The sequence below is a fragment of the Mesitornis unicolor genome, unplaced genomic scaffold, assembly GCF_000695765.1.
Source record: "Mesitornis unicolor isolate BGI_N332 unplaced genomic scaffold, ASM69576v1 scaffold2101, whole genome shotgun sequence".
Taxonomy (NCBI): Eukaryota; Metazoa; Chordata; class Aves; order Mesitornithiformes; family Mesitornithidae; genus Mesitornis; species Mesitornis unicolor.
In genome coordinates this window covers 1,535-22,380 of record NW_010165691.1, presented here as the reverse complement: position 1 = coordinate 22,380, position 20,846 = coordinate 1,535, and the positions used below count along the sequence as shown (strand labels likewise).

General features: G+C 45.9%; 1 protein-coding gene across 1 annotated transcript in view; it reads right to left on the bottom strand.

The window, feature by feature from the left end:
- Window positions 1-18,494, bottom strand: part of PRKCH (protein kinase C, eta) — a 68,986-nt gene extending 50,492 nt beyond the window's left edge. Inside the window, exons 1-7 of the mRNA XM_010194711.1 lie at window positions 18,349-18,494; window positions 17,508-17,542; window positions 16,030-16,118; window positions 14,272-14,401; window positions 13,209-13,336; window positions 10,980-11,123; window positions 10,071-10,244 (exon numbers count right to left, since the gene is read on the bottom strand). Coding sequence (XP_010193013.1) covers window positions 10,071-10,244; window positions 10,980-11,123; window positions 13,209-13,336; window positions 14,272-14,401; window positions 16,030-16,118; window positions 17,508-17,542; window positions 18,349-18,443 — 795 coding nt within the window. The 5' untranslated portion in view covers window positions 18,444-18,494. The remainder of the gene's footprint in view (window positions 1-10,070; window positions 10,245-10,979; window positions 11,124-13,208; window positions 13,337-14,271; window positions 14,402-16,029; window positions 16,119-17,507; window positions 17,543-18,348) is intronic.
- Between the last annotated feature and the right edge of the window lie 2,352 nt (window positions 18,495-20,846).

Here is a 20,846-nt window from a genome sequence, read left to right as displayed (position 1 = left end):
AGGCTCAGGAGACCCATTGGAAAACACCAACGGGGCCTCTCCAGCCTCCAGAGCCACCAGGAATAGGCTTGGACAAGCTCTGCACATCCTCACCACAGCAGAGCTCTCCTGACCGCTGTCTCTGCCCACACCGACTCATCTGTACGACGTGGGGCTGAGCTGCCCCACCAAGGACACATCTCAGCAGTAATCTCACCCAAGCCTCCTCCTTAGTTGACAGCTGCCATATAAGGCAGCATGTGGAACATACGGAGACCTGGTTAAATGCCATTTAGAGCAGTGGTCCAATTTCCACACACGCCTCCTCCCAAGCTCCCCCAGAAAAGTCAGCCTGGCTCAGGAATTCCATTAAGTATGCATTTGGTCTTTTAGGAACTAATTCATGCACACAACTCCTTAGAAAATCAGCTTTGGGCTCAATCTGAGTCCACTGCAGCCAGACGGTTTCCCCAAGAAAACAGTCGTTTTTCACTGCTTTGGCAGTTTATGCTTTGCAGAGCTGAAGGGAGGCTTTCAGAATTATCTCCATACAGAGACAGTTGTGTCATAGCTTCCCAGTGCAAGTTTGTTTCCAAAAAGAGTAGCAAGGCTTAGGGAGCTTGCAAGCAAATTATTACAAGATAATTACAAGAGCTGGCAGGCTCCCTCAGCGCTCCCAATGTTCCTGTTCTCTCTTTGTGGTCCACAACCCCCACACAAAGCAATCTGCCTCAGGTCTCGCTGGGAACATGCAAATAAATTGCGTTGTCTCAGTACCGGGCTTCGGAAAGCCACATGTCCAACTCCCCCCTCCGTATCTGGGTCAAGGCACTGCAAAGCACAGGACCCGGAGGAGGAATAATAAACACACTGGTTTCTTCAATATTTATCTTCACAGGAGTAACACAACCACGAACCACGCTCAGATGCTGCTCTGTTCCGAAATGCCTCCCCTCCGTACCCGGCCCATTGACAAGTGAGGGCCACGTCCTCGCGAGCTGCCTGCTGCTCCCAGGTAAGAGGTTTACAGGAGGGCAGGCTGCTCAGGAGGGTGTCCTGGTTTGACTTACACATGGCAGTGTTTCAAAACCAGAAAGGATCACAGGTGTCGTCAGAACGGGCTCACTAAGAGGGAATTGCCTAAACAACCTTTGCACACACACACACACACACACACACACACACACACGTGCATGAGAACTGATGCAGGTGTAATGAGCTCAGTCCCAAAGTTCCGGGCAGTGTCAAAGCCGCACTCACCTGACTGTGACAGAGCAAGACAATGACTTACGCCAGGCGAAGGTTTGGTCTTTTGATTTCAAATCAGAATTACTACATTAAGCAGAGGAGAAGAAATGCTCTACACCACACTTGCTCAGCCAGAATTATCTGCACACGTTAATGACACTCCTTAAACACGGCCGCAGCGATGACAGCCGTGGCACCTGCCACCGCCACAGCTCAAGACTCCCAGACGAACAAGGCAGTGGCACAAAGGTGGCAGGCTCTACAGCCATCTGCTAGCTGATTTTTGATGCTCTGTTCGCCCTTCTATCTCTCTGCTTCAGTGACTGCAGAAGTACACGCCAGCCTCAGGAACCACTTCTGCCTAGGAGAAATGAAGCCATGGCAAGGGAGCGTGCCACATATGGCACATCCAGCCCTGGGGCTATCGAGGCTGTGGAGATGACTGCGCTGCACCTGGAAGGCTAAGGAAGGGAAGGTTTCTTTCTTCCGCTGGTTTTGGGGTGTGTTTTAGATAGAAGAAGATGCAGTGAAAACTCAGAAAACTCAGACAGGGGTTAAGGCGCATGTGGGGTCTTCTCCAGGCTGGGCAGCTGGCGAGAGCACTTCTGAAAAGCACAGGTGGCTCCCCCACACCGGGCTCATTTCTGGCTTCTTTAACAAAGAGCCACTGGCGTCATTGCCACAGCTACAGGAATGGGGCAGTTATCACCAGTTATCACTTCAAAACAAACCGTGCTCTGCTATCTGACGCCGGTGACAGTGGGCACAACACGGGCTTTCCTACGCCAAGGCACTCAGCACACAAACATCGCCTGGAGAATAACAAATTGGCTCTCACCATTTGCATAAATAAACTCTGCGGGGTCCCTCGGGGTAAAGGCTGCCTCCCGCACGCATGTGTGCACAGCGCGGCATTAACGCTGCGCTCATTCCAGAAGAGCTGAACAACGACAACCGCAACCCAGGGCGATCTGATGGGAGCTGTGGGTTCCCACTTGCCCCAGAAAAAAAAACATAAAAATCATTAATCTAACCATACCCTCTGAATTACTGCCCCTGATTTTGAACTACATGGCTGACATTTCACGCTCACATGCTGGAGAGTTTCTGTAACACAAATTCAGTCATTTCTCAGGAACAATGCATCCTTTGGGATACGCCAGTGAAGCACACACATCCTTCCTCCTTATCCCCTCCCCTCAAGATGGTCTAATTCACAGCAGGATTACACGATTAGCTCAACTTCTGACTAGAAACTTTTACTCAGCACGCACAGAAGGAGGATTTTTATCACTCTTGTTCATTTGTATCTGTTCCGCTACAAACAAAACAAAACAAAAACCCTCAACTAGAAAAGAAAATTCATATCCTCGAGTGCTGGGTCAGCCAATTAAATCAAGTATAGAAAATGCCTGTGTAATCCCAATTAAATAAAGAAATAATAATTAAAAAAAAAACCAGTTTGAGCACCATTAAAACAAAACTTTCAAAAATATAAACCAAATTGAAAGTAGAAATAAAACCAAATCTTCCCCTCCAGACCTTTTAAAATGCCATAGAAAACTACATAAACACTCCTTCCCTCCTGGAAGATCAAAAAAACAAAGGGCTGGCTGAACTTAGAGGGGAACAAACGGAGGGATAAGGAACTAGAATGCATCAAGCTATAGACATCGCCTGTTAATCAAAGATTTATAGGACATCTGCACCCCTCAGCTGGCTGCTGGTATCATAGTGTAGAGAGATATCACAGGAGAGAGTAGCCCTATATAGATCATGCTCTTTTTACAGCTCCCTGTTCAGAAAAAAAGCTGCTGGAATTGCTGGTTCCAGTTTGCAGTGACCAGCTTGACACAGCTCTGGCCTGTTTGTTCAAACACTGAACTCTGCAACATCTGCCGGCCTCAGACCATGCTGGGGAAGGCTGGAGATCGCTATACGCTCAGTCAAAGGTCTTCAGGAAAATGAAGAGCGCTGAAACACCCAAAGGCCACTTGGAAACAGCTTGCTACAAGGGTTTTGTGGGTCTCTCCTCTCACCTTAAACACCCGGAAAGCAATATGGATTCAAAGAGAATGAAACCCAAAGCACTGCACCTCAGCTACCTACCTCCTCTCTGGGCTTTTTTCTTCCTCCCCTCCTCAATACTGACTGGCACCTGCTCGCTCAGGCTGTTTGTGACTTGGTTCCACTTCAACCCCCTTTTAAGCCACAACTTCTTCAGTTTTAAGTCCAAAGAAAAATATTAGTTTCACATACTGTGGCTAACCATAAGCAACAGGATCTCCTTCAGCTACCCTTGCACTAAGCCTGATAATTTTGTTTAACTGCTACAATCTCTCCTAGAAGCCACTGCAGATGGAGACAGGCATTTTCTCAGCTTCATGAAAATGCAAGTATCCAAAGCCTCTCAACAACCAGGGTGGGAAAGTTACGCTGAGGGGCTACAACAGGATGATGGCAGCCAACCCTTCAGTTCTTATTTTCACTTCAGCTCATATCACCTCAATGTGCAGCCTGAGCGTGGACACCCAGCAAAGTTCACAGATAAAATCAGAAATGTCAGTGTGATCTTATCTTCTGCAAGCAAAACCACTGTGCCTACAAAAAAACCCCAAAGCCTGACCCCATATGTTTCTGCAACGCTGCAAGGTGTTACTGTGCACGTCAGAGAAAGCTCAGCCTTTCAGAATGGGCTTTGGAGGCCTCACACATCTGATTTTCTGGCAACTTGGGCTAGCACACCAGTAAAGATGTCCTGGGGTTTTGGTGGATGTGAACACTGCAAAACCACTGAAAACCACAGTTTCGAGCAGTCTGCCTTTATTCTGTGCTAGACAGGACAGGAGCCAGAGAAAGAAACCCACTGCCTCGGTCATGGTCGCAGTGCCAACGTGAGAGCACAGTGGCACACACACCCACAGAAACCACGCCAGAGAGCAAAGGTGGAGACAGGAAATTCCCCTGTACCTCCCCATCCAACAGCCCCCCAGAAAACCTCACTCACTGCCCCGGACCCCAGGTAAAGCACAACTTAAGCTGCTTCAAGCCTGACTTCAGGAGGACTTTGGGGGATTGGACTGGATGATCTTTTGAGGTCCCTTCCAATCCCTAACGTTCTGTGATTCTAGGACTCTGCAGCAAGACCCCAGTGAGATGCCTCCCTTTCTTGCCCTTGTTTATGGCTGCAAGGCACGTGAGGCGCTACCAAGTCTTCTGGAAAACGTCAGGCCTATGAACAAGATGTCCCTGGCACCATTTTCACTCGAATTTGATGGCAGCCACAAAGCTGAAGCGTGTGCTGGTATTCCAGCAGAGTGGGTTGGGGCTAGCAACAGCCTCAGTGCTCAAGAACTGGGGAAGAAGTCTCAATGCTTGCAGAAAAGCATTCAAAAAGTGCACTTGGCTGATGGGTGTGTGCACGTATGGAGTCACGCCGCCCTGACGTACCAGAGGGGGAAGACTGGGGGTTTAGAGCCTTGGAGATGATCAAAGCTGTCCTCTCTGCTCCCAAAGGGTTCCCCCTCAGCGCCTTTCAAAGAGAATATCAAAGAAGCCTATCCAGCGCAACCTGCTCTAGGTGAACCTGCTTTAACAGAGGGGCTGGACTAGGTGATCTCCAGAGGTCCTTTCCAACCCCTACCATGTTGTGATTCTGTGACATACAAGAGCACTTAGACCTCTCCTGTGGGACCAACGGGTCAGCAAGCAGCCAGCCAGCTGCCATTGCTCAGTGACACCACTTCTCCTCGTGGCTGGTGGGCCCTCACTTGAAAGTTATGCCCCTGTCAAAGGCTCCAGGTTAGCTCTAACACTTCTAGGAGGCAAAATACAGGCTCATCTTCCTAAACACTTGGATGATTCATGACATGATGCTCACACTGACCCTAGGAGAACAGTCTGAGCACCCCAGGAACCAGCAGAGACGTGGAGAAACCTTGCCCTTCCATGATGAGAGCATAACATCAGCCCAGAGCTTGTAAAAGGGGCTGGAAAGCTGCGTGTCAGGCTGCCCTTGTAAAATGGGACCAGTTCAATGATTAGCTGCCCTGCAGTCCCTGGGCCAGTCCCTACCAGCTTCAAGAGCACTGCTGCCAGCTATCATCTCAGAAGGACACTTGTTTCAGAAAATCACATCCCCCTGCCAAGTTCTCGTGTCTCACTATTTTTGGAATGACACGGGCAGGCTCTGTGCCTCAGCAACAGTCAGCAGAGCCACGCAGAGAGCAAATCCATATAACGATCAGGCTGGGAGGGAAAGCATTGGAAACAGCATCGCCATGGGGACCATCCCCTGGAAGCACCCTGTGGTCAGGAGAAAAGGGATAAGGGCAATAAACATAAAACCTAGGAGCTATTTGACACTATTTACATGGGAAGCTGATCTCCCCCAGCCCTCTTCATTCTCATGTATATGAGAGGAGACAAAAGGATTTAAAAGGAAACCACCTGTGCAGGAAGGATGGTTCTTAAACCCCAGCGAAGACAGGACCTACTTACTGCAAACTGATTTTAATTAAAACATGCCAGGATCCACATTCCCCAGGATTAAATTACTGATTTAGCCATCCATATATAGAGCCTCTTTCACCGTTCTAGGACAATATTGTTGATGCGTTGGATGACACCAGTGTTAGGTAAACGGAAACGAGCATTTTTTTGGTGCTCCTTAACACAGGATCCATGATTATCCACAGGTCAGCCCCAGCACCTGTCATCAACTCCCAGATTACTGCAGCAGGAGCGTAATCCTCTCTGACACTAAAGGATGATTCTAAGGCCTTAGAAAAAGCAGAAGTAAATGGCCTAGGTGAGGTGGAAAGGTCCTCAAACAAGGCTTTCAACTAAAAATAAAGAAAGAAATAAACAAACAAACAGAGATGCAGTGAGCGAGGAAGACCTCACACAGATGCAGTGATCATGACTTCAACTGTTCCCACTGCAAGAGACCAGCAGGGCTTCTCCCCTGCCTTTCACAGGAAAGGAATCTGGAGGTGCAAGTCCAAAATTGCCCAGCGCAGCGCTGGGCACTCTCAGGGCCATGTTCAGTCTCTGCCAGCCTGCTGTGCTGCTGCTATTTCCTCTTTAGGCTCTGAAAACTGTGACCTACACCAGGCAGAGACATCCCTCGCAGCTCCTACCACCTAGCGGCTGCGATGTTTTTCTGTGACAGAGACAGGAAGCTGCTTGGAGATCAGGCAGCCTCAGCTCACCCTGGGCAAATAAAGCAGCCCTTGCTAGCGACTGTCACTTATGCTACAGCTCAGATTAAATTAGGACCACACTGAGCACAGAAGCAGCACAAAAGAACAGAAAACCTTTCTGAAAACCGTAAGCAGCTGGTGTAAGCACAAAAAAACCTCAGCTAGCTCTAAAACCTCTAGCTCTAAAATAGGTGAGCAAAAGCAGCAGCAACATATATGAACTCAGGCGACGCATTGCTGTTTCTGGTACCAGCTGAGCTAATGCCAGAACACCAGCACAACATGACATGGCACTGTGCAGCACAGACATTCCCCAGGGCTGCTCAAGTCAGCCCTCAGCTGCAAGTCGAGAAGAGTTTGCTGGTTTGGGTGGAATACTGAACCAGAGTCTGGATTCAAATGGCCGTAGATCCAGCCAAACCCTCAAACCCTTTGAGCGCTCTGTACTCAAACTGCTGCAGCCTTTCAGGTGCTTCCAAGGTCCTTCCTTTCCAGTGTCCACAATTTCCTCTTGAGCTGGGAGGGGGGAACCATAACTGGATACCCTTATTCTGGGTGCAGCCTCACCAGTGCCAAGCAGAGGGGATGATGACTTCCCCTGAGCTCCTGAAGCAGCCCAGCACATAATTTAACTTATGTGCAACGAGACTGCACTGCTGGCTCACACTGAACTTGGCACCTACCATGAAGTAGCCTCCAGCTGGACTACGACCCTGCCAGTTAGTCCCAGCCTGTCTTGATGCATCTTATGGGATCAGGCTCTGACTTTGCCCTGACAAATGTTAAGAAGCCTCAAAATGGCTAGTTCTTGAAAAATTCCTAAAGACAGGCCCAGCAGGTCATTATTTATCCACATCTCCATGGCAGACTGGAGTCATGCTTTGTTTTTTTATAATGTGAACCCTTACCACCACATTTTCAGAGTTTAGGCTGTAAGTGTGACACATGTGATGTGGTTTCCATGTAACGGCAAGTGAAACTAGGTACTGTTTTGTGTCACCCTGGCCCCAACTCCAAACATCAGTGACGTTTTTAAATATGGCTGCAGGCCAACATTTTGAATAAGTGGTTACTTTAACTTTTTTATAAATTACAGGTTGGTTTTCTTCCTCCCAGCTTCATGTTAATGGAGGGGATAACCCAATGCCACGTAAAGAATGAGCAGAAACCCTAAGTACTGTATCAGCCTGGTTAACACCTCCTGGAAGGACTCTGCCCAGTGAACATCCTGCTGTTGCAATCATTTCTCTATTATAGCAAAGGGGTTTAATTATGCTCTTATAAGCAATTTAAATCTGGTCATTCTGGATTGAAGTGAGTGCCACTGAGTGTAGAACACGGGCAGAAGCTGCGATGAATGGCATTAGTCTGAAAACTACGTTTTCCTTTGTAAATGCTTCCCTTTTCGGTTTTGGTTATTGTTGGAGGGAAGTGATTTTCTGCTACTGACAATGCAGATAATGAAGCAAAGTGGGATTCAGGCAAAAGAGGAACCTGGGAAAGACTGGAAGAATAGCAGGGTCCTGCCATGACAAGCACCACTCCCTTGAAGCCTTTCAGAGCTGACCAGCACTGCGCTCAGGGCAGCAAGGGCTGGGGAGTTCTTCGCTCCACTCCTCTGAGGAGAAGCTGGTCCAGAAATTCCTGTTCCAGGTTGCTCTCCTGTTTAGCAACCTCCTTTTCATTTCCAGTCTAACCGTATCCATGGCCAGTCTAGACTCATTTAATCTCAGCCAGCATCTTGACAGCTTTGTTTCCCTCCTCGGTGTTCGACATCTGCAGTCACCAATCAGATCCTCTTTTTGCTTTCAATTTGCCAGTCTAAGCAGGCTGAGCTCTTCCCTTTATTTTCCCCTCTGCAATTACTTCATCAGCCCAGAAGACCTTGTCTGCACCCATAGCAGATTGCATTCATTTTTTGAACATGATGGACAGCATTAGCATAGTGACCTTAAATCTCCCTCAAGTTAATGGGAAATACTCTACACAGCCCAGGAGTGCATTTGCTATTTTCACATCTCCAGTGCGATTCAGCAAGCAAAGCCATAGCAAAGAACATAGCAACGAGTGGCAATAACCACTGCGATGCTGCATCTGACCTCAAACAGCACACATCAGCACTGGACTTTTCTGATCTTTTACATGAGAACTTCAGGAAAGCCATTCAAATTTGGGTCCTGTGTCTTCATACGACAAAATAAAAGAGGAGTTTCCTTGGTTACTGACGACAACAGTGAGCTTTAAGTTTTGTTTCTGCTATACAGCATAGCTGCTCTGTGAACCACATAAGCTATATATATATATATATATAAAAAGAACAAACCACCTCGTTTTCTGTTACGTGAGTCTACCCAAGGGCTCCACCCTAAATGAGCACAACTCAACTCTATTGCTGGCTGTTGCATCACTCCAGTGAGAAGAGAAATGGGTAGGTGGAGGGATGCATTTCTCTGCCTTTTTTTTTTCCCCAGTATTTTAGGTTTATGCAGGAGGAGTGAAGCCGTAATTAAAAGGGCAAGTTTCTCTTGCCTATTCTAAGAGGAAAACAAGCTCAGTTACCATTTAGTAATGGACAAAAAGCAACTGGAAAGGAGCCCGGGCAGTTTGGAAGAGCTACACTGCAGAAAATGCTCTGGTCGTAATAACAGCTTAGCTCATGGACTCCCAAACTTACCCTGCTGGGACACAGCTGTGTCCACTGCCTCCATCACAGCCACTTGTCCCTCCACCACCCGCACCAGCAACAAGCTCCCACCCACATGCACCCACCAAAAGAGGCTGTAAGCTGGACAGACAGCGCATGTGCAGTCCTCCATTGAGGTACACACACCACAAGTGACAGCAAGGTTATCATTTGTCCTATCTACAGAAGCAGAAATGCCAACTGTGTATCACAGAATCATAGAGTTGTTTAGGTTGGCAAAGTCCTTTAAGACCATCAAGTTCAACCATAAACCTAACACTGCGAAGTCCACCATAGTTATATTATTCACTGGGCTGCTTCAGGAGCTCAAGGGAAGTCACTATCGCCTCTGCTTGGCACTGGGGAGGTTGCACCTATAATATGGTTGTCCAGTAATTTAACCATGGATCTGATTCAGTGTCCACCCATGTCAGTATGATCCTTTCCAGTGACCCCAGGTGGAGTTTTTACTCAGTTCTGAGCAGCATACAAAAGCTGGTAGGTACAGGAGGCTACCCCTGCTTCCAAGTACAATTCATTGAGTTTGCAGATAATTCCATGCAAATGCAGTACAATTAAAATTCACATAGCAGGGCCTGACATCCCACAGCAACCAAAGGACACTGCAGGTCTGTAGACATTTGTGTATATGCATTTGGAAACATTCAATGGCACAGAGGTGTTTCTAAGGAAGACACAAAGAAAAGCTCCCCTGCTATTACCATTGTGTTAGGGAGCTTAGAATAAGCCAGGATTTTGTTTCCCAAATGCCCAGCAGACGTTAGAGGTGGAATACAGCAGAGTGCTCTGTTCACTCTTGAGCAGAGAGGTTTCTCCTGGGTCTAAAGTGGAGATTTATAACAGGCCAGGGAGCAAATACACAGGAGAGTGCCTCTGTCCTGAATGTGCCAGCCAGTGTCACGAGGAAGGCTGTCCACTGCCTGGGCTATACTTACAGGAGTCTGGAAGCAACAGTAGAGCTTGGTGAGGAACGGGTGGTTCCTTGCTAAGGAGAGGATGCGTTTCTCAGTCATGGTGCATTCAACGTCATCATCTTGGAGAATGACATCCTTTTTCAACACCTTCACTGCATAGAGCTGCCCATTCTCTTTCATCTTGGCAAGCATCACCTAAATCAAAGGGGAGGGTGAATCGCAAGGGCTGAGCTCTCAGTCTTTATGAGCAACACAAAACCTCTTGTACCTTCTAACACTGGAGAGGTCAGTTACCTCATGACCAGGCTTGTGGATGCAAGGAAGCCAGCCTGTTAGCGTGGCCATCAGTGTACAATCAATGACAGATATGCTACTGTCTGCAGAGGCTTCTTTGGATAGAAATGCCCGCACACGTTGCTCCAAGGTCTGGCACAGGGCTAGGTCGTCAAAGTTCATCCAGTGTGCCAGGACAAACCCCCTGAGCAACACCATCCATCCCACTTCCCTCCTCAGTTATCAAATTTAAACGCATCATTTCACATTGGCATTGTGGCAAAGCAGAGAAACAAAACTGCCACCTCACTGCATTTGAAACCACTGCCTTGTTTCCTTTAAAGGAGAAGTCTTTACATGCTCCAAGAAATGCTGCCCAAATGAGTTATAATGCACACACTTGCAATTTCTGGCATGGGCCCTGGCATGCAGTAGTTCCTTTGGCTGCTAACTCTTTTTAGTGTTATCAAATTTTTCACTTTGCTGTCAGCTTTCTCTCTCTTCCCTTTTCTCCCTGCTCTCCCTAACCAACTTTGTTACCCAAAGCATACTCCACCGGACAGCCTGTGTGTCACATTATGAAATAACTTCATCTATCTTGAAACTTCTTTAATAAGGAATGAGGTTTTCCCCAAAAGAGCCATGAATTACTCTCACCTTTCCAAAACTGCCCTTTCCCAGTACACGGAGGAAGGTTAAATCTTTGATCCCAAGTTTGCTCGCTGAGCTTTCGCTGACACTGTTGCCATCTTTCATGCTGCCTTTTCCCTGATGTCTCAAAGTAGATCCTGAAACCAGTTTCTGTGGAGGAAAGCAAGTATCAGTCTGCACAGAAGTTATATTTTTGCCTCAGAGGTGTACACAGGTAGTCAACCTACCAACCTGGGCATTTAGGACCTGTTCAGATGCACTGTACGTGCTCTGGAACAGAAAGCACATTGGTACCACCACCCCACGTAGCTGCTACACGTGACGGGCTAACCTCAGCACTGCTGAGATGTCAACGCTGGCTCCTGACCAGGGCATTTCAAGCTGGAAACCCACTGCCCAGCAGATCCAAGAGGCAAACCTGTCTCTCTCCATCCACACTCCCCAGAAAAATAAGACAGTGAGTGCAGGAAACCAAGTCTCCTATCTAACATCAGAGCGAGGAGGACTGCATAATTTCTGCTGTATGCAAAGCGCTGGTGAGATCTAGAACTGAGGCAGGTTCTATCTGAATCTCTTAGGTTTCTACCTGATTTTAAGACTCTTACTCAAAGCTCAGTTCAGTGGGACTCAAACTTCAAAATATTTTTCTTTCCCAGGCCAACAGTGAGGTTTCTGTATCGTCAGTAATTGTACCAGTATAGCACACATTTCCAGAGCTTCTGTTTTCGCAGTATACAAAGAGCACGTAAACCTCCAGCGCCCTCTGTTCACAGCTCTCCAGGTATGAGTACGCGTGTAAACCACAAGTACTTTTTTATTCAGTTTATTAGCCCTGACAAAGCCACACGGACTTCTTGAGCTCCACCTTGTGACTACTTTGGTGTAAAGCAAAATTCTTCCCGCACAGAAGCCTTGTCTCACTGCCATACAAACGACAATCCCAGCCATGGGGAAAGAACCCAGAGCATTCAGGACAGCAAAACTCCCAAAAGATTTTAGCTTTCAGCGCATTCAAAACACTTATCTAGAGCCTTTAGTTGACAAATAATGAGATTGTTAAACAACTGGGCTTTTTTTCCTGGTTTCATCTCCTTTTGATGTGCAGATTATGCAAACAACAAATACTAACAAGTGCTGATTTTTACAGAGCCAAGAAGGGACTGTGGGACTTGTGCTTCCCTGTAACTCCCAGGATAACTGCCCCGCTGAACTGCCACAGCATGAAATTAAAGAAAGCCTCATTTGCTACAAACCAACTGAAATCAAAAGGGGCAGCACAGCCTAATGACCAGGTTACGCTGATACAGTACCACGTGGTCAACTGATGTAGCTGACTAACTATATGGCAAGATTTACCAGGTCTGGCAAGTACGTTTTGGGTATGACTATATTGGTTTTGGTCAAATAAAAATAAACAGAGCAACATTTTATGATGGGTTATTGTATTCTCAAGCAAACTCGTTTTTCAAAACTGCTAGCAAAGGAAATGTGATGAAAGCTTGTTATCAAATGACAGCTCTGATCTCTATTACCCTTTTTGGGTATTTTCACTCAAGCTCTTACAGTGTGTTTTAAACTCTCTGAATAAACTCAGATACACAACGGTTGGATTTTTAGGATGTCTTAAGTACTGACAAGCAGAAATTGTACATGTATGTCCCAACCCTAGCAACAACCTCACTAGGACCTTTGCTTGGGCCGTAAAGACCAGAGGTGATGATGTCTTGACAGGGACCACAGATTATAGCTGGGGAAACTGTAATGAAGAGCAAAACAGTCTCCCCAAAATCACTCAGAAAAACAGTGACAAAGCGGGGAAGAGAACCTAGGCCTCTTGCTGAGCTCTTCTTATGCTCTGTTCCAAGCCACATACATAGACAGTGCCCCTCTGTTTGCAGGAAAGGTAAAAAAAGGTATGGCATGAATTATACTGGCCATTAATTAGTTTGGGGTCTTATTCTCCTCTCATTCATGTCAAACAGATAACAGAGTCAATGGAGTCATGCCACTGTGAAAAATAAGCGGTCAAAGCAACACTTACAGACTAAAGCCTCTGTCAGGATGGACCTGGATAAAGACTGCACCTGGAAAAGGGATGTCTTGTGCCACAAGCCACAGACAGTAACAACCCAATCCCATCTGCCATAACTGAAGTCTCTGACTTCTCCTGCATCCTTATAAGGATTCAGTTGTAAATGTTTTAAATAAAGGAAGGGGGGGGTGGGAAAGACTCACCGAATTTGGGGAAATGCTTCCTGGTTGCAGACCCATGCACGCCAAGGTTTTAGCAAGCTCTGCTGAGTTCACCCCACAGTTTGGTGCAACGTTTGCTTGGCATCGGATGTGGACGTTCATTTTACAGACTGACAGGGATGATGGTGGGGATGGAAAGCAAAAGCAAAGGAATAATTAAAATAACTTGGAGGGATTTATTGCTGAGAAATAATTTAGCAATTCTGCTTCAGGAAATAAACCCATCTGGATGTACCCTGTGTTTTTAAACTAAAAGGGGTTTTTTGCCACTGATCTCGGCAGAAACAAAATTAGGACTCACATAAGAGAATAAACTCCTGAAAATCAGGAATATACACTGAACTCTCCAAGCAGGATGTCACATTGCCTGAAGCTATTCATAAGCACTTGTTTATCAGGTGTATAAATACCATTGCAGCTGTGGCTGCAGGTAAAATTAGAATTTATAATGCCACAGAATTCGCAACAAAATTCCCCTGCATTTGCAGGTATCTAATTTTAAAGATATATTGTTCAGAGGGAAATGAAAATCTTTCTTGCTGTCACTCATGGACACACATACAGCCTCTTGTGGGAGATGAAGGCAAATGGAAACTCTTTGTTACCCTTAGGATTTTACGGTCTGGATCACTGAAACAAAAACATAACACCAGGACATGCTTTGCCATCAATTCACAGTGTGATAGACAGGGTAGTCAACCTAAAGCAATGACCTTTTTTTCCCCCTTAGATGCCTTTTCATTGCCTTATCCCACTGGCTGAGGAAAAGCCTTCAGGTAAAGGGAAAAACAAAAGCAGGAAGCAGCAATACCCCAAAATATTTTTAATAATGCCAGTCAAACAAAGCTGTGCTGAGAGTGCAAAGCAGAGTCCTTCTGAAAGCCTGAGATCAAAAAGTAGATCACCATTTTTGTTAACACTTGCTAAGATGAATATTCATTGCTCAGTTTTCTCTTGAAGGCTGCACAAATCAAGCCCACATAACACATCAAGAGTCTAGAATTATATGTGTTTTGTGGAAAGGCTACAGTAAGAATCTGCTCACTTTTACACTGTAGGCCCTGTCGCATGATTCCCCAGAGCAAGGAACCGCAGTGGTCACAGAAAGTCGGGACTTTGTAGTTGTGGACGCTGAACTTATGAGGAATGTTGATCCCAAACCTCTGCTCAGCCACCTGAGGCATCAAAAGAAAAGCACAGATTTAAAATTAAAATACATATGTATTAGCTGATGTTCATTTACACACAGGCATTTTAGTGCAAAACTACGAAAATCATTCCAACCCAGAAAAGGTAAACACTGAGTGATCAACCTCACTGGCTGCAAGCCTGCTCTGCTGTCCTTGCTGGCCAAGCTGGACTACCTGACAAAGCAGACTTTAAAAGGGCTGCCCAGTCAATTCTAAATTCTCAAAACCAAGTCAGAACTAGAAGTGCAGACTGCCTCATCACAAACCTATCACACTGAAGTGCCACATATAAATTATGCTGGCTACAGCACTTTGTAACTCACCAGTTTTCAAATTATGAACTTGCAGACTATGTGCAAACATGTAACTATAGGTCAAACTGTTGATATTATTAAATTTAATATAGAACAGTTTTCACAACTCCTCCTAAAATTCTCATTCCTCTTCTCACCCTCCTTGGTATAAACAGTCTTTCATTTCAGGCCCACATTTCACTTTATCACTTGCTCTCATCCCCTTTTTAACCTTGTTCTTTTCTAACTGTGAATCATGCAGAAAATATTAGACCAGCTGAAAAACCCCATCCCCACTGAACCTCTTCATTACTTTCCATTTCGTGTCTCAACTTGCAGATCCCAGAAGGCTGAAGGGCAACCCGAAATTTCACGAAGAAAAAGTCAGGGGTGCCACTGAAACAATGAGATTAGAGCGGTGCCTCCTCACCCTTGTCTTCAAGTAGCTTAGAGGCATTATAAACCCTTCACAATCCTAAAAGAGGAGTGAAGAGACTCACCCATTAACTTGCACTTTAGCCGTGAGCATTTTAACTTATTTTCATCTGGTTTGGCAAGGGGTCATTTTAAGAAGTCTAGCTCAGCAATTCAGAGGCAAGAAATAACAAGCAAAGGCAACTGTTTCTCTGCACTAGGAAGAAGGTTTCTGCATGGCACGCAATACACAGCTACCTCCTGATTAAAAATATTTCAACGGAATTTTCTTCACTTATTAAACTATTTCCAGTTGCAGAAATGAGACCTGCAATGTACAGGGCAGCTTTAGGTGGGAATCTTACTCCTGTCAAATCCAGCCAAAACTGGCAAGAAAGAAAACCTTCAGGAACACAAATTATGCAAGGGTTCCTTATTACAACGCAAGTAACTTCATAGAGTAAAGGTGTGGAGCGATGACTAAATGAGCACTTTAAATTCCCAGAAAAGATAAAGAAGCATAACAAAGACCAGTGGTTGGATTTTAGAGCCAGAGAAATCCACATTAAGAACAGGGCACTACATTTTGTTGATAACACAGTTAATCAAGAAAGAAAATTAACAACCAAAACAGTGGACTTGCTATTTCTTGATGTCTTGTTGTGAAAGCACCATGTTTTCCTAAACTATGTGCTAGTCCAGCAAGTTACTGGAATTAATAGAAGAGCAACCAGATGATATTGCATGTTTTTTACACATGACCCTATCACTCTCTCTCACTTTAAAATCTATGAATAAAGATAACACAGAGTAAATTCTATTCTAGGACAGCTCCCACTCCCAGAAAGCCAGAAAACCTCAGGATTCACAAATTATAACGACCCAAAATAACCACCATGACTTTACCTTGAGATCCGTCTTGCTAGTATTGTTCTGGCACGTGCAAGCTGTAACAATTAGATGATGACAGCGCTTGTGTACAACACAGGTGCATACTAGGAAATAAAAGAGGCATGCTGAAAAGAGCTGTTGAAAGACTCAGAACACCTCAGTCCATCAGCTGGCTTCTTTATGGCTCAGCTATACCATCAAGACACAGTAAAATGTGAAAATAATCGATCTCTTAATAAATCTGGAGATCCCACTGCAATAAAAATCCTGCACTGGATCATTCGTACAGCCTAGAAAAGAGCTACCTATATAAAATACGGGTGACACCCACGGAAATAACAGTGTAACTTCACAAATGAACTAAAAAAATGCTGGTGAAATTATCCAGTGGAGTATTCTTCATAACATACACAAAGAACATTAGAGAACACGGATCTGAGATACCAAAAGCCATCACTACAGCTCAGTGTCATAGTGCTTCTTTTGCTGGACATCCAAGTGAGTCCTGACCAGGTTAGTTTGTCACTGAGGCTCAGTGCAATGCTTGGGCCTGGGAAGCTGGATAACTGCAGCAGAAACGTGCTGTGTCTGGGCTAACCGGCCCTAAAGCAGAGCTGGGCTCTCTCCAGGTCTGAAGCTGCATTGGCTGGAATGAACTTGGATTCCTCCACTCTGTAATCCAGTGTGCACTGCAGACATCACCAAGGGCCATGGATTTTTGTAATGGAAACTGCAAGTTGCAGATATGTTGCAGGGTCCCATGCTATGTTGCCTGTTGCTGACTTAAGTTCCATTCATGAAGGGCTATCAATAACACTCACTTTCACCTCGAAATTTCATGCAGGATATCCATTTTGTTTACATACAGCTTCCTTTCATATGAGAACTCCATGCCCTATTATATTGCAGAAGAAACGGGCTGCATTAAAAGGCTATACTGAATGACGGTGCACCTGTGAAGCAAGTATTTCTGTCATGTACCTCAGAAAAGGGGAAAGGCAGAACAACAAGCACCACACATATCTATCCAGCCATTCAGCCAAAACGTGCACTCAAAGTGCTGCACCAGCCCACAGGGCTTCCCTTTGAAGTCACATCCCTAATTTCACTTTGTTGAACTTCACAGGGAGGGAAAGGAAGAGGATGGCCATGCCAGCAGAGTACTTTGTGTCCCAGTACCAGCTGGACACTGTCCTGGAGGGATGCTGGATGTCCCAAGCGTCGCTGGCTGTTCGAAGTCGACCTATGCAGGAGGAATACCGTGGGTGTAACACAGCAACCAGACCCTTAAGTGTTGGTACGTGGTTGCTCCTGTGTGCATGCAAGCCGTCAGCCTGACAGCTGCTCAGATGCAGAGTTTTGGATGACTGGGGCGGAAGCGGAGCAGTGACTCCAGAGAAGGTTGTAACCCCAGGATGTTCCAGCAGCATGGGAAAGTGCTCACGAAAACACCACATCCTACACACCCATCGGGCAGGAGCAAAGCACCTTACCTTGGCACTGGTATCCCTGCTTCCCAAACACGCCCCTGTTCAAACAAAATATGAACATAATTTAACATCAGAAAGCCAGTCTTCCTGCAGATCATTTGCAGAAGAGAGCCAAAATGCAAGAGGATCCCAATGAACAGATCCCCGGGGCAAAACTGCCCAATACTAATGGTGCAATTCAGCACAGAGGTGTGAGAGCATAACAAAGCACTACAAGGGCTGTACCTTATAGGACAAGCTGTCAACATGCATGTTATTCCCCCTCACCCTAGTTTCTGAAATACCTGATTTTATTACAACACACACCACACTTATTAGACTGCTCCCAGCAGCCCACACCCTGTTATTACCTCTCCCACTCCATGCTCTTTTGAGACATATCTAAGTTTTTCTCCCTTGCTCTGCCTACTCCTCCACATGTATCACCTCACACCTCTGACGGCTTTTCTGTTCTCAGACATTTTCTCTTGTCTTTCAAGCAACTCTTTTTTCTCCGTGTAACCTCAAAGCTCTACTGAAGTTAATATCTGGAGTCTTTCTTCAGATTGCTTGGGTTACTTTTTCCCACCCTGAAATAATATCTATACTCTCAAGTGAGGAACGCTGCCCCACACTCTCCCAGTTTGCTCTCAGCAACAAAGATACACATCAACTTTGGCCTCTCTGCGGTAGATCCCAGTTTGCAGCATAAATGTACCCTGCTAAACCTGATGGCCAAGGGCAGTCACATTGCTGTCCCTTGGTAAAGTGCTGGGTGACCGATTCAGGATCAGGGTTGGCAATTTGGTCCTCAAAATGTGAAGGGACAGGAAGATTCACACCACCGCATTCAAGCCATTCTTACCAGATGAACTCCCTGCAGTGTGAGCAGTACGTAGGCTGGCGCAGGTAGGTAGCCATGAATTTGTGCCCGTTCACCTGATGCACTCGCCTTCGCATCGCCCGCTGGCGTTTCCGAGTGAGGTTCTTAAAAATACGATCCCTCTGGAGGGTCCCTGTGCAGAAGAAAAAAGAGAGAAAAATTTACACGATCACGCACAGTTATTACTCCTGTTTTTGCTACGGCACAAAATGCTTTCAAAGGCCACAATTACACCTCCTGCTTTAGAAGTTGGGGGACCACGCTCTAGAACAAGGAAAGCATCCAGGACAGGCAACAGAGGCAGTTAATTACAAAGGCCCCCTTAGCTCAAAATTACATTCTTCATCTAGAAAAAAAACCTCTTCCCATCTTCCCATCACTCCTCTCTCATGTTGAGACACGTCACTAACCCATTAATTCACAAGCTGTAAACAGACCAGAAGCTCAAGGCTAATGAGTTAGTATAGCTCACAGCTTTTTGGGCAATAACTCCTGAAAACATGACTGGGTACAACCAACGGATCAGCCCCGCAGGGCAGCACCCCCAAGGCAAAGTGATGCTTTGCTCAGAGATGTTGTTTATCCACTTTCTCATGCTATACTTCAGTGTCACCGTTTGTACCGATTTTTCTTCCTGTTTTGGATAAAAAGGCACAGCCTAACTTTTCAAAGACTGTTAGTTATTTGATATGCGCCACTTTCTGCTTTCTTTAAAGGCAGAACTGAGCTCGAGACTAAGCAAGCCATTCCCATACAGCAGCAGGCATCTGACTTGCAAATCACAGCCAGCTGGTTTCTGGGATCCCTACACAGACCAGGTCAGACTCAGCTGAGCTTCCCAGATCAAAGCCTCATCTGGGGCACACTCGCCTCAGAAGGAAGGACTCTTGTTTTGAGTGTGGATTGGAGGCAAGAAAAATGCCAGCCACTGCCAAACCCTCCGCACAGATGTAACGACACAGGAAGGGACAGGCAGTCTGTAAACTTTCCACCCATTTGATCATCCCGGAGCGGGGGATCGGCAGCAGCACCCAAACACAGCTGTTACCCTACCACTTCATTTACTCTTAAAAAGGGGGCAGAGCATTTCCCTGCTTTCAACTAGCTTTGTTCATTAACCACAGTGGGGAGTGGAAAAAATAAAGGAGGAAAAAGCTGTCAACCTGATCAAGGCTGGAAATGTAAGAATCCCACACCACAGGCGTATTTCTTGGTCCTCTTTGTAGGAGAGAGATAAGGGAAGCCATCCTGTCAGTACTGAACCCAGCCACTTCAAAGGGCTGCGAGCCACACAACGCACGCCTCTCGGTGCTCTTGCAACACAGGTTTAGAAGCAACGCCAGCCATAAAACTCAAGCTGCTTCTTTTTCCTCCCAGCCAATTGTACACACGACCCCTCCACAGGCACTAATGGAAACCTCCTACTCAATGGCATAACTGCGACGTGGAGCATGATTTGACTTTATGACAACTTGCATTTATTTTTAAAATAGAAGCGCATGCTATAAATTAGGATTCTCCCATTAAAACACATAAAAAGATGTGGTAGGGCTGATCCAAGCACTTAACAGCAACCTGCTTTCTTCACTGCAGAGCTTCAAGCAGCAGGGCACAGAGACTGGCACAGAAAAGCTGCCTTTCTAGGAAAGTGCTTGAACATGTGTTTAATTCTCACTGAAGTCAACAGGACCCAGGGGACCACAGGAATTGCCATACTGAATCAGAACAGTGGCCCATTGAGTTTAGGATCCTGCCTCTGTCAGTGAGCAACCACAAACACATGACAGCAAGGTGGAGGAACCCTGCAGCTGGGAGATAATTTGCCTCTTTCCCACACACAAGATGTCATTTTGATCTCCAGAAGTGAGAGCTGATGTGTGGAGGTTTAACATCCCTTCCAAAGATTCAATCATCATTGCACAGTTTCAATAGCCTCATTACCCACCATAGGAAACATGGCTGAGAAGAACTTCAAGAGGTCAACCAGTTCATCTGTCTTCCCCAAAAGAAAGATCAAGAGCCAGTTGCTCCACTGAGCCCAAACCCTCCTGCAACTTCACATGAGAATTAAAAAAAAAAACAAAATCCTTACAGCATTACAGAATTTGCCCACCTTTAAATTCGAGAGAACATCTCCTCGATCTAGGTTTAAGCACGTGCTTAAGCGTTTTCCCAGATCAGGGTCAAACAACCTAACTGGCAAAGGATCCTGTCTTGGCATTCAACACATGCAGGCAAGAACTTCCAAGGCATGGAAAGGGAAAAGCCAGGTTTGTGAGTAGGTGGTGAGCACATAAGTAAATCGCCTAAAGCAGCAATCCAGTTACCAACCTGCTTCAAACCTCCTCCAATAGAAGCCCAACCGCTGATGCCCTTTAAGTTCATGCACACACATTTACCAGAGTTTAAGAGAGTATGTTCCCAATTTAGCTCATGTTGGTTTTCGTTTTGCTACGGTTCCCCTCAAGGACCAGCACGGG